We start from the raw sequence: 14341 nt of genomic DNA on the forward strand, positions 1-14341 counted from the left end.
GTTTTTGCGGCTGTTTTTCGTAGTCCGCTAGCTTGTATCACTAAAATTATCTTATTATTTGTGTTATTTGCGTAACTGTAAACCCCAGTGGTGTGGATGTTTATAGGTGGCGCGGGCGAAGGCTCTTTCCAACGATGTAAAAAAAAGGACACAGTTGTCTGATCACTAACTTGTTTTTAAAGAATTAAATCGATCAATGAAAAGGATGCATAATACATCTGCTATACCGTACCAAAACAAGCGGTAAACAAGTTCTTTACTAAACCCCTGAAACATGCAAATATTATAACAGGGGTAAAAGGATAGGTGGGTGTATGTGTGTTTGTTACTCTTTCACGAAAAAAATACTGAACTGATTTGGACGATATTTACAGTAATATAGGATATGTATCAGAATAAACATGAGCTAGAAATACTTGATTTGCCCGCGGGTTCTTCCGTACAGCTGTTTGATTATATTTTGATAAGGTTAAATTAGACATTCTCATACAACCTATGCTCTAATCGTACCTGTTGATATATTAAATATCTAGTCTAGACAATGGCCTTGACTGTACAGTTCACATATCTTTAACGTAAGAACGCAAACATTATAAATTCGAAAGTAATTTTGTTTGTTCTTGATTTCATGTTTTTTTTATGGAAATATTCAATGATATTAAAGTGAGTCATGAAAAATGAATCTGTATTCGTGTTATATATAATTTCTTATTTTGTCAACGCTTTAAACAGTTTATAGTAAAAAGCTCGAGAATACTGAAAAATATGCACCTGAATTTAATATGTTTAAATAATTAATCACCGTAAAGATTCACATTTAAACCATTCAAGGCTAATCAATTGAAATCGAATCCGAATATCGTAAATAAAACAAACAATTAAATCTTATTCAAATAAGGGTCGAGTTGATCTGAACAATGATCGCGGCGATTACTCAAACGTTACCCAAGCTATTGTCCATCCGATAGGTGTCATTGTCAAAGGGTAAGATACATACAGCAGTAATGCTTAAGCCGAAGAGCGTTTCACCAGGCACCATTGTAACTAGAAACATGACCGCGCGCGCCTGCGTGCTGCTTTTATTATGCGCGAACGCATTCGCCCGCGAGTGTATAGAGCTCACTTTATCTGACCGAAATTTACTATCCGATAGCATATTCAATGGGACGATACAAAAGTTGGGGGCGAGGAATGAAAGTAATGATGATAGTGCAAGGGTGGACCTCTTGGGGTTGTGGGAGAGGTTCCCGAAAGTGGTGGTGCCTTTGAACGGGACAAGCGAGCGGTGTCGACGGGATGGACAGATGTTTTTGGACGCTCTGGACCGCTTGGAACTGTGGGCCTTGAAAAGTAAATATGTATTTCGATCTATTTATCTTGTTGATAAAATATTTAATTATTCCGCTATCACGTTGGCATTATGAGATTGGGTAAAATTATAAGAAATGCACTAATTAAAAATTAAAATTAACGTATTAGAAATACATTACTAGTAATAAACAGAAATTAAAATTACGACCATTTATTATTTTATACTTATAACCATTTATTAATTATTTTAAAATTATTTTATCATGTAAAAGATAGTTTACATAATAATCTAATATAAATAAAATAATTTTAAAATATAAATAAATAATTATTGTTCCACTATCGATCTCTATTTCGACCACATCTTATAAACGTATAATATAACTCAAATCAAAATAAAATAATTATTTAAGTATACTACATAAAATAAACAGTAACTGAAGAAAATGGTCTCAAAATATGATTTACATAAATAGAAAATTACTGTCTAAAGAAAACGTTTTCGTTAAACTTTGAAGTAACTATTTTCATAAATTTTTATTTTAAATGAAATTAACGTCAATTTGACGATATTATTAATATTTAATGTATAATTAAATTCAGGACGAAATTATTTGAAGAAAAGTTAAATAAAAATGTCGTTCTTATAAAGTTTAAAAAAACCTTCTAGATTAATTTTAATATTTAAAATATGTATTAGAATAAGTAAGCATTTTAATATTGTATTGGCTTAGGTAATATAATATATCAAAATTGTTGATTTAAGAAATTAATAATTAAATCGTAAACAATTTCATAAAAGTGTGTTGTTTGTTATTTTAATAATTTATACAAACATTGCTGATCATAGAATTTTGCAATAAATTACATATTCAGACTTTATTTTTAAACACAATTTTAACTGATAATATAACTTTTGACATATTTTAATAACTTTAATATTCATAGATAGTATATAATAAAAATGTATTTATTTACTTCTATAAAGAACTTAGGACTTGTACACTATAATAAACACAATACAATATAATATAATATAATAAAATCACATAAAACTAAAAATCAGTCTAAATCTAAACTAATATTATAAAGCTGAAGAGTTTATTTATTTCTTTGAACGCGCTAATCTCAGGAACTACTGATCCGATTTGAAAAATTCTTTCGGTGTTGGATAGCCCATTTATTGAGGAAGGCTATAGGCTATATATCATCGCGCTAAGATCAACAGGAGCCGAGCAACGCGTGTGAACCCGCGGGGCGCAGCTAGTCAGAGAATAAGTATGATTTAAAACACTTTTATCGATATGATACATACATGCGTTGTACTTGTTGTTTTACATTGAACAAAGTCAACTTCGCGATTCTATTTCGACAGTGTACCGGTTTCGAATGTAGTTAAGGAACTTAAATACGGAAGGAGAAGAAATTTCGATGACATATTTGTCTTTAAGATATTTTTAAGTTCCCATACTGCATTTTTTGCGAAACAACCCGAAGAATGGATAAAAATTTTACAATTTAAATGTGCAAAACTTGATGACTGCATTAGTATATTTTTTTGCAAAAATGCTTATTTGGAAATGCCTACATACAGATTGATCATATTTCAAAGTTAGGCAATAGGCAATCTACACAAAAATATTTGAATGGACAAGCATAAATCGTGAAACTAGGCTATGAAATAGTAAAATTCTAGAAAAAGCACTATTTGAACAAATAATACAGATAATATTTTGTAGTTATTTTGAAAGTAATTTATTGCTTCGAAAATAAATACATAAAGACAAACAAGACTTAACAAAAACAGCACATGGTCGCCTTATCGCTAGGTAGCATCTCTACCAGGCAATTCCTAGCAATGACTTAAAAATTATCAAATAAGTGTTTGTTAGCGGTTGAGGTATTTATACAATATAGGTCCTAATTTACATGAAATCAACCATAGAAAATATTTTTATATCAAAAGAAAAAGACCTGGATCACCGTACATTATATAAAAAGTAAAGTAAATTAATCATAATACACATTATGTAGTCGCGAAAATTAAATTATATAATACAATGTGTGAACTATCGCAATACTATAAAACCGGGAAATGGTTTTTACTGCAACTGAAACATGTGACATAACGTATTCCATTGATCTTGATTGCAAGAGTTAATCATGACTGTAGTAATCTATACTAATATTATAAAGAGGAAAGGTTTGTATGTATGTATGGTTTTCACGCATAAACTACTGGACCGATTTTGATGAAATTTGGCACAGACAATCTACCCTGAGAAAGAACATAGGCTACCTTTTATTGCGAAATATTTACCACGGGCGAAGCCGGGACGGACCGCTAGTAAGTTATTAGTACTTAATGTACATACCGAATAATTATTACTTTTGCTTGTAACAATATATATAGGTACCTATGCTATTATAAATTTACCAACGCGAAATCTATACTAATATTATAAAGCTGAAGAGTTTGTTTGTTTGTTTGAACGCGCTAATCTCAGGAACTGCTGGTCCGTAACAAAAAATACTTTCGGTGTTAGATAGTCCATTTAACGAGGAAGGTTATATTATATTTATATCATCAGGCTAAGACCAATAGTACGTAGTACTATTATATATTCAGTGCTAATAGTAGCCACAAATTATAAATTTGCAATAACATTTCCATCAAATACCACATATTTATTTATCTAGTTTAAAACTTGTCAACGTCGTTTTGCGAACTATATCGTCGTAAATACGGAACCAATTAATTCCGTTGTATTTAATCTAATATGATATAAGTATATCCAAATGAAACCGTAAAAATGACATCGCATTTGCAAAAAATATAAAAAAAACTTGTTTTCAAACAACAATCACCGAAATAGTCTGGATATTTCCATATTTTATATCAAAATAGACCATTATACAAACATGATCTTATTATAATTTTATATGTGAGTTGTTTGGCATTTTCAACGTAACGTGAAATTGTAGAGCACCTTGGTAGAGCACTTTTTTTTCTTTGTTTAGTATGTAAGGTTAGGTTAACGCGGGAATGTAAAAAAAAGTCCTGAGTTTGACAGGTGGTAAATGTACTTCAGACTAACAGGAGAACTGAAGATTAACAAAAAAAACACTGTTTTGTGAGCAACTGCAACAAAGCAGACTGATTTTATTTAAGACGCTAATTTACCAGTACCTTATTTTACAAAAAAAAATATTTCGCAATATTTTCCTTTTAAAAATCTGTGTTACTCGGTCATGGAATCATATTAATTTGAATGAAAATTTCCTTAACAATCTCTTTATTGATGAATTGTATTCATACTGTAAACAGTGACCTAATTAGTACAACCACAGAGTACAACCTTAGTCCTAAACGTAAAAACAGATTGAATGCGTAGAAAATTGAGTAGGGAGATTTTAAAGAAACCTTTTTACCTAGGTACCACATTAGTTTAGCGCCTGAATCCAGTTAGCATAGAACTGTTATTTCATTTAAATATTTTCTTTACCGCAACATTTTCAATATAATACATACAAGAAAGCTTATTAACGAACATAAGGCGACTCTCTTACCGCCGCCCTCTTCCAGACTCCTTGAGGTAAAGAAATACAAATATATTGATTTCTTTATAAAAAAAACAATAAATCAATCTAATCTTTAATGTCAGCATCGTAACTCACTCGTCCAGTTAAACCCCATCGATTTTCAATTATCTCTATCCCATCTACAGGTCAATTTTGTAACGAGATAAAAAGGGACGGCTGCAATAAAAAACAAAACATTTAAAATTCTACGCTTGTCTGTATGTGAGTGTACGTGTCTAGCTTTAGGAATGTTCGAGGCTAAATCGTCAAAAAACCTATATAAATGACGATTTTCCTTAAACCATGTGGATTAAACGGCGTAATTTACTTTTCCCTTTATCAAAAATCAATTGTCTTTTTTGCGGACAAAACACTGTCTAATTTATTTACAAAGCAACGATAAAGATAAAAATAATTCGCATGGCTAAATTTAACAATCTGTATTCTGTCTGATTTTCTTAGATTATACTGCTACTATACTGCTACACCTATTTTGATACGAAAATTTATAGAAGATAAATTACTTATTCTATAAAAAGTTATTTTTATCCTTTGACAGTAACGTTATTATTTAAGTAATGGTGCTATAAAGCAACAGAAAATTATAGTGAAATTTTCAACATTGTTTTATCTTATTACATGATGCCACAGACCTTAAAGATTCCAAAGAACTAGAAATATTTTCCAGTTTATATCAAAACAGGTTATCTATTTATAAAACTCATCCCCAGGGGCTGGTTACATACTTAGCCTTCAGCTAGGGTTGCCACCCAAACATATATATTTATTACTTACATACATTTACTATCCACATACTTAGTTAGATCTACGAACAAAGATCTCAAAGAAGGTACAATTTGTATTATTTGTAGGAAAATAATTTTACCTTATAATAAATAATTATGGAGACTTTACCTAAATCATACTGGCCACACTATTATCACATAATGTCTTCAATTACTCTGTATCTGATTGTTAAAATATTCTTTTTATATTCAAAGCTCACTGAACTCATTGTACAGGTAGGTACCATGAGAGCGATGTTGCGGCCCAAAGCTAGTTATAAAATGCATACTAAATATATAACTGTAAGTCTGTAGGTAAACTTATTTCAACATATGCCTATTTCTAGATGATCTCCTTTCTATACGATGTTATTGTACAAATAATACTTACATAATTTAAAAACAAAGGATTGCTTTAAATCGCTTAAGATCCTTAAAAATAAATAGCTAAATAGAAAACGTTGGCAACCCTTATACCGTAAAAAATCATATAATTTTATCATCATCTGTGACCTTATTTGTAGGTGTGGCTCTTTTATTCGCTATAAGAAGAAATATTTTAAACGGTATAAAAATTATTTCTGCATTTTTATCGATGTTAGCATAATATTCTAATTCTTCAATATTCAAAATTACATAGATTGCAAACCATTCAACTACCACAAACGATATTATTATTCTTAAATATTTCAAATAAATATATATGCATGATGTTTTAATACATGCATTATATAAAAACGTCATATTAAAATAAGTACGAATTAGCATGCCTTTAAATAAAAGTAAAAAATAACAAAAGATTACCTAATTTTTTTTTTAACTTGACATAAGTAACCCATTCACATATAGATTTTCTTTAAAATAATATATAGTCGTAGTCATATGTAGTCGTGCATCTCTATCCCATTTAATTTGTATAAACTTAATTTACTGTTATATAATTAAATTAAAAACGAAGTGCCTTTTCAAACATTTAAATCCTATATTTATAATAGTTAAATAAAATATTAGTATAAACTAAATCAAACACTGTTATTTGCCTAATCCTATCCTATAACAATCAAATCGTCCATAATTGTAGGTATCCTATGTCCAGTCTATTAACTGCTCTAATGCAACAAGACTTTGTGGCCAATTTGACCTCCAGACTCCCATTCTAAACGTCTAGAATCTAGATGATTCTCCAGATTTTTTTAATCACTTTAAAATGATAAATAGTTGTTCAAAATAAAGTTTACAAAATTTACGAAGTACCTATTACGATATATAGATAAAGATAATAGATAACATTTCAATAATAAAGTGTAAATAAAATATTAACAATTCAATAATTGTAATACGTAGTTAATAACTTTTAACATGTAAGTATTACTTGCACTCATCGTTTATCTTGATTTGAAACCCCATATAATACCTATAATATAATTAATAAAATGAACACTCTATTATAGACATTAAAAATAGTAATTATTAACACTTAAAATTAACTATCGCTTTAAAATCCGCATAGTTCCCGTTTCCGTGGGATTTCCGGGATAAAACTTATCCTTTGAGTTAATCCAAGTTACCTTCTATATTATGTGTGCTAAATTTCATTGTAATCGGCCCAGTAGTTTATGCGTGAAAACCATACATACATACAAACCTTTCCTCTTTATAATATTAGTATAGACTACTGAATCATTTTCCAGTTGCAACTGGTGATTTTTACAATATTTTTTCCAATAATGTATAACATGGATTTACTTTTATTAGCGATTCCATATCCATTTTTAAAATACTAATTAAATTCTTATCAAAACTAATTTGCTCGATACTTATAAAATCCCTAATGTCAACGTACCGAAATAGCTCACGTTTTTCTATCAAAGGAAGTATTAATTAATGGTCACCCTGGTTTCAGTGCTACACGTAATTAATTAAAACCAAAATGATTTAGGAAAATGTATTAATAACATGAATTTTATGACTTATTAATTAACTCGTGGCCTCGTCGACCTCGTAAGACCCCCACAGTTACCTATTGATAGGATAGATTCCCGAAAAATCTTAGTGATCAGTTGCTAAGATACCATTAACTGTTTAAAATTTTAATTTCCAAATAGGGGTAAACCACCCAATTATTGGCACTTTAAGCAGCTACTTCACAAAACCGGTGTAATTTGCATGTACAATTATGTTTTAATTAAGAAAAATACATTTATACTGGTATTCTAATCTATGGAGAATATTATAAAGTACTTGTCAATTTTAAATTAAATCGCTTTATTTAATATAGTGAACCTTTAAAAGAAAAACCTAAAATACCAGTTGCTGGCATAGTCAAACCTTTTATTGGCAGTGATTGTTACCTATTATTGTCACTATTCTTGCAAGACTGAAATGTAATGTAAATGTATGTAGGGCTTTCAAAGTGCATACTATGACATTTTAAAAATAATTTGTACCATTCATAAATTGTAATAAACAAAATAAAAGACTTTGTTAAAAGAAATGTCACATTTATTTGTATAGGAACATACCATTTCAGTTGGAACGCTTATTTTTAAATATGGTTTTAAAGTTTCCATAAAATATTAAAAGACAACCAAAAAACCTACTAGGCTTAAATAAAAAATAGAACAAATTTAGCTTACGATTATCTTACATTTAATTAAATCACAGCTCTGATTGAATGAGATCATAAGTAATTTTTAAGTCATGTTAGTCATCTGAATCAATCTCAATTAACATTTTTGTAAGTAATTTTTAAGTGCCAATAAAATGGATAAACGGATTTTAAGCAGCCCAATTGTTGGCACACCACAAATAACTAAAAGTTGGCGGTTAAATTTTAAAATAATGTGTAAAAAAGGCAGTTCATACGTTCAATAATAAGACAAAATGAATATGCATAAGAAAAACACAACGGAATTGCAATTTCTTTTAAGTTCATGATAGCTCTTACCTTAGTAAAAAACGAATATTTTGAATATTTTTGCCACACAAGTCCCGGCTTGTCAAACATATGGTTGATACACCGCCATGTTTTAAGAAATAAAAAACATTGTTTGCTAGTTGAGTAAAGAATGATACGCTACTTATTAATTTCTACTAAAAAATTTATACTGGCTATAAAAAAATCTTAATTTTCTTAAAAAACTGGAGCATGCCAATAAATTGGTAGAGTGCCAATAATAGGGTGGTTTACCCTATATCCTATAAAATAATTTCTTATAAATAAATTGTTATTCGTGTAATCAACCATTTCATTCCTGATATAGATAACATAAAATATCAAACATTACAATTTGTCTGAAGGAAAAATTGTGTTTTATATAAAATCTTTGCTGCTCTTTGCTGCTCTGCTTTAGATCATTTAGCTGATGAAATCTGTAGTGATTCATGCGTTACTAATTAAATATGTAATTAATATACATGTAAAAATGATGTTCTTTTTCATACATCACTTATGTAATAGATTCCGTAACATTTTTAAATTTGCTTCAGCCCATCTGCCCCTTTTTAAACTAAATAAATGCTCTAACAGCTTAATCACAGTTCTAATCAAATCCCAAGTAGGTATCCTCTTAATTCCGATCACGCCAATGTCACCGCATTTTGCATTCACCGCCTGCAATCATTTCACCAGCTATGACGTCACGAGGTTCAATGGTACTCGATGACATTCGGCTTTTCGGATGCACATCCTTTAAACTGAGACGTGGAATATGTGGAATATTCCTAGATAATCAGTAGTTTTTGTTATTTGTATTTGTTTATATAAGTAATTTATTTATTCGTATTTGACTAGTGTAAGTAATACTAATGTTGTACAGGATTATGTTAAAGTAGCTGTGTCGCGCAGTTCCACGGGGACGAACCCACGTGCAAAATCAAGTATATCTATAGCATATACATTATTCTGGTACAAAATCTACATCACTGCCAAGTAGCATCAAAATCTATTCAATCGTTCTTACGTATAAGAGACACAAACATACATTCATCCTCAGAAACTTTCGCATACATAGTATTAGTACAGTAGGACAGGCATTTAAAATTAAAAAATTTCGTATACTGTTCAAAAGAAGCTGTTTGTACATCATATTATGAGCAACTGATGAACATAACGGCAAGCGACCTTGACCGTCTGAAGTTTAATGTTTTTGCGCGAAATCTTAATTCACTTTCTAAAATTAAACATTGTTAACCCCGTTAAGTTCATGAAACCGTTTTGGTTAACAACTAAAGCATGCAATAATGAAAAAAAAATCGTAACGCTTAAACAAAATTTATTTGCAAATAGCTACTTGAAATTCATTCATATATACGGTACAGAAGCGAAATCGAAGTCACGTGATACTTGAAAGAAAATTGTTATTAACCTAGCATATGGATTAGTTTTATTCATTTCATATTATAACCTAAATCAAATTTCATCCAGACCATATCAAACCTGAAAAAATCCATCTTTATATACTTACCTCTAAATTAGATCATCCTCAAATCCTTCTTATTCCCGTACCAATAATTCTATTTACTTATCTGCGAAAGAATTATCTCTAAGTATATCAGTTTACGATACTGGTAAAACTTTTCCTGTTACAATAAAAACATTGTATACATAAATCAGATAGAGCAGTGGTGGCTCAGTGGTGAGACCTCGGACTTCGAATCGATAAGTCCGGGGTTCGAGACCAGGCGAGCGCGCAGGAAATAAATTGATTTTTCAATTTATCTGCGCATGTTGTAACATCACCACTGCTCGAACGGTGAAGGAAAACATCGTGAGGAAACCGACATGTCGAAGAATTAAAAAGTTCGACGACATGTGTCATCCGCCAACCCGCACTTGGCCAGCGTGGTGGATTATGGCCTGTACCCTCATAGGAGGCCCGTGTCCCAGCAGTGGGAACGTATATGGGCTGATGATGATGATGATGATGATGATACATAAATCAAAGTAAAGCCTTAAATTCACTAGGGGCAAATGACCCCAGATACGTTATTTCTGTCAAAGTTTCCGATATTTTGCCGCCAAATCTGACACAGATGGATAGTGCAAAGTGCAGTTGTATTGTTGGAGATTGTATAATTCATTCCATTTTTTATCTGTCAAATTACGTATGACATGTACATTTTGATGCATACGCCGGTTGATAGCTTAATATCATGATGAAGTCCTTGATCTATTAAAATATTATTTGTATATTACATTAGGATAGTCTTGCTTATTAAGTACTACTTAAATATTTTTAAGTTTCCGCGTTCGATAACACCAATAAAGCTTTTAAACATTCTTTAATGCAGAATGGTATTTTATTAATTCACAAAAATACCCTCTGTCGTAGATATTTATATCCAAGATTGACACATAGACTGAAAACAAAAAGAAAAGTCGGTCATATTGCAAATCCTTCAGACAAATATGTGCTTATCGGCGCCCCAAAAGGGCCCTGCACACATAACTTCCACTAGCGTTATAACGAAACCCATTTTCCAGAACGTTTAACTCCTAATGAATACGAGACTTAACTCAGTGTCGCAAAACAAAGTTGACCTGTAATCAGCTAAAAGCGTTTTGTTGAAGCGGAACACCAGAACAACTACACACAATAAAGTTGACCCGAAGTTTGTGCAAACGGTCGGTTGGCGCGCGCGGCGGGCGGAATTCCAAATAGTTTTGCGAATCAAGCATATTCATGGAGACTGATTAAAGATTATCTAGACCCCTTTGCATGTTGTACAAACTATGCAAATTAACCTAGATTCATTTTGTTACTATTGTTACGATTTAATACGTCATATCTGGTGATTTCTTATCGGTTTTGTTTTAAAATAGTTTGAGTACCTATCCGAGCTCATTGTATATTTCACCGCGATTGAAACCCTTTGGGGTTTCAATCGCGGTTTTAAATCTCCCCATAATATTCATCCAATCCTATAACACTAAAGATTTATTATTTCTTCCAGTGTTAGACGCCACTGCCAAGCTACCCTCCGGGATACTAAGCGGTAACGCGAATCAATATGGTGACTTCGACGAATGCCTCAGCATCGACAGCGCGGTGCGAGGCAAATACTGCCTCGCCTCACTTCAAGTGAACCTTGCTGCTATGGGCCACGAGCGCCTGGACTATATGATACACAGCGGCCATTATATACGGAGCAATGTTACTGATGTATGTATTTTTTTTATTTTAAGCATGCTTGATGATTTTTAAGGAAATAATGCTTTTTATAATCAAGAAAACAAAAGAATAGTTTTCGATTAATAAAATTGAAAAAATCTGACATTACAACTACAAAAAGCGAATTATACAAAAAAAATTACAGCCTCTTATTAACGAAAACGTAGTAAAATTTTTATTCAATTTAAATTTTCGAGCAATGTTTTTGCAGAATAACTTGTAAATAAATTAATCATCTCATAGCCAATAGTAACCTACTTCCTCTATTGACGCAAGCACAACATACAAACAGATGGGCAAGCCCGATGACGAACCACTAAACTACTTATAAATTCAAAAATATTTTTTATCATAAAAAAAATAAAAATAACAGTTTCTAATGTGCGGAAACAGATTATTTACAATTTTTCCATTCACTGTTTTGCGCCGTCAAATGACGTCAAATTCTTGTTTACAAACAAACGAACGATCAATAAATCTGACACACCCATTCCAAAATTAGATTTTAAAGTTGTTAATTTTCCATAAAAATATTAATAACAGCTCATCTTTTTTGTTTTTTGTTTAAAAAATGTATGTTAATATGGTAAACAAATTATGTCGTTTTCCGCGTTAATATTTTTATTACTTTTTTACATAATTTGTTTTCAATTTTACTTTCGCAAATAGGTACTAGAGCACCTTTTTTTTTTTGTAAGATGTTTCTCAATGTTAGCCAGAAGGGCTTCTACATTTTAACGCGGACGCGGGGGTGAACTGAAGGTTCACCCTGGTAGCGACATGCACAAGGGCGTCCCCCCTTGACGGGGATCTCGAACCTCGGCTTGGGCTGTCGCTTGAGTGGAGGAGGCCAGAAGGGCCCTAATCGGACGGGAAGAGCACCTTCAGATAGGAACAGCATCGTAATTTAAAAAAAATGTTCCAGCATTTATTCCTTAATTCAAATATTAATGCAGCTTTTACACGACTCTCGAAATTATTGTATTTTCAACGATCCTGTATAAACGAACAAATATTGAATTAAATTTACCCGTTTAAGGGGGATCAAAGTCATCTAAAGAATCGATTGATATACATACATATGTATGTACACATTGATACACGTATGTACGTGCATACAAACTTTCAGCTAAAGCTATTATAAAGTGTGGTAAAAACCGTTTAAATTGGTCGCATTATACTTATAAAATACAGCACCTTAAGGTGAGCGAGATAAGGGATGACCCCAATCCCGTAAGTCTTCTAATCGAGGCCGGCTATTCATGCGAGTGTAACCTAGATTCGATGCCTTTACTTCGCAAACTTCCCATTATAGGATAGAACATTTTAGTATGTAACTTTCAATTTTGTGTAGATAACACGTGGTTTCGACGTCGTTCTTGTATCATATAAACAAGTTATATATTTTTTAATAAATTTCATGAACAGAATAATTCAAATAAATGTAAAATATACCCACTCTATAGTGCTATAAAATCTTAAAAAATTACTTACGCACGGTCTTTACGTTGTTCTTACAGAGCGTATCCAACTATTCAATTATTACTTTAAAAAATTTACACCATCGCCTACACTCCAAGTCCTGCCTCGCCTTCAATCACTATCACTATCTCAAAACTTACTCAAAGAAAAAACAATCACTATAGTTATTCAAATATCCCTACAAGTACGTTCATATTATGATTATGTATGATTCATCTCAAATGAAGCTCAGGGTGCTGTTTCAACACACGTTTTGCAATGTAAATGCAGTTTGTAAATCAACTCGCTCACCCTTGAACCCACTCCCTTGGGCCTTGTGTCCCGAATTTTATTGTTATTGTCACCGATTGTCTTTATGACTTTGTAATGAATACGATTTCGTAACAAAATGCTCACATTATGCCGCGGTTTGATGTTTATCGAGTAATTCTCAATGTAACGCATAATTAGGTGTTTTATAAATGTTCAGTCAGATTTTGTCTCGGTAGATTAAAAATCTGCAACTCTATAGAGACCATTATAATATTATCTATATAGAGGTTTTAAATCATCGATCTTACTTACAGGCTAATTATATTGATTGCAGCGTAAGTTTTTCCCTAAGTCTTAATAAACCATTTTATATATAACTCATTGTGACCATCGAACCAAAAATGTAAAAAAAAATATTTGATTATCAGACTACTCTACATAATTACATTCATTGATTGAACAGATTAAATTGAAACATGTCGACCATTTATGTAGCGCTTAAGACGTCTTCACCTCCTAAACAAATTTCAACGACCATAATTGTAGAACAATGGACGTCAATTTCTTTATTAATTTTTAATTTACTGGTAATTAAGGTCCTTAAAAAAGCAAGCATTATTTCTGCAAAGACAAGAATCGGCGTCCATTGTTTAACATAGGCCTCCCCAGACCAGTTTATCGTCAAGGAGTCAATCGATGTAATTTTTACCGTAAAAAACAATGACCATAAGAATAATTATGATTTATAGAATTCAA

General features: G+C 31.4%; 1 protein-coding gene across 1 annotated transcript in view; it reads left to right on the forward strand.

Moving 5' to 3' along the window:
* The first annotated feature begins 994 nt into the window (after positions 1-994).
* The window catches only part of LOC123691803 (nose resistant to fluoxetine protein 6), a 33450-nt gene continuing 20103 nt past the window's right edge, over positions 995-14341 (forward strand). Inside the window, exons 1-2 of the mRNA XM_045636363.1 lie at positions 995-1350; positions 11634-11842. Coding sequence (XP_045492319.1) covers positions 1005-1350; positions 11634-11842 — 555 coding nt within the window. The 5' untranslated portion in view covers positions 995-1004. The remainder of the gene's footprint in view (positions 1351-11633; positions 11843-14341) is intronic.

The sequence above is a fragment of the Colias croceus genome, chromosome 5, assembly GCF_905220415.1.
Source record: "Colias croceus chromosome 5, ilColCroc2.1".
NCBI lineage: Eukaryota > Metazoa > Arthropoda > Insecta > Lepidoptera > Pieridae > Colias > Colias croceus.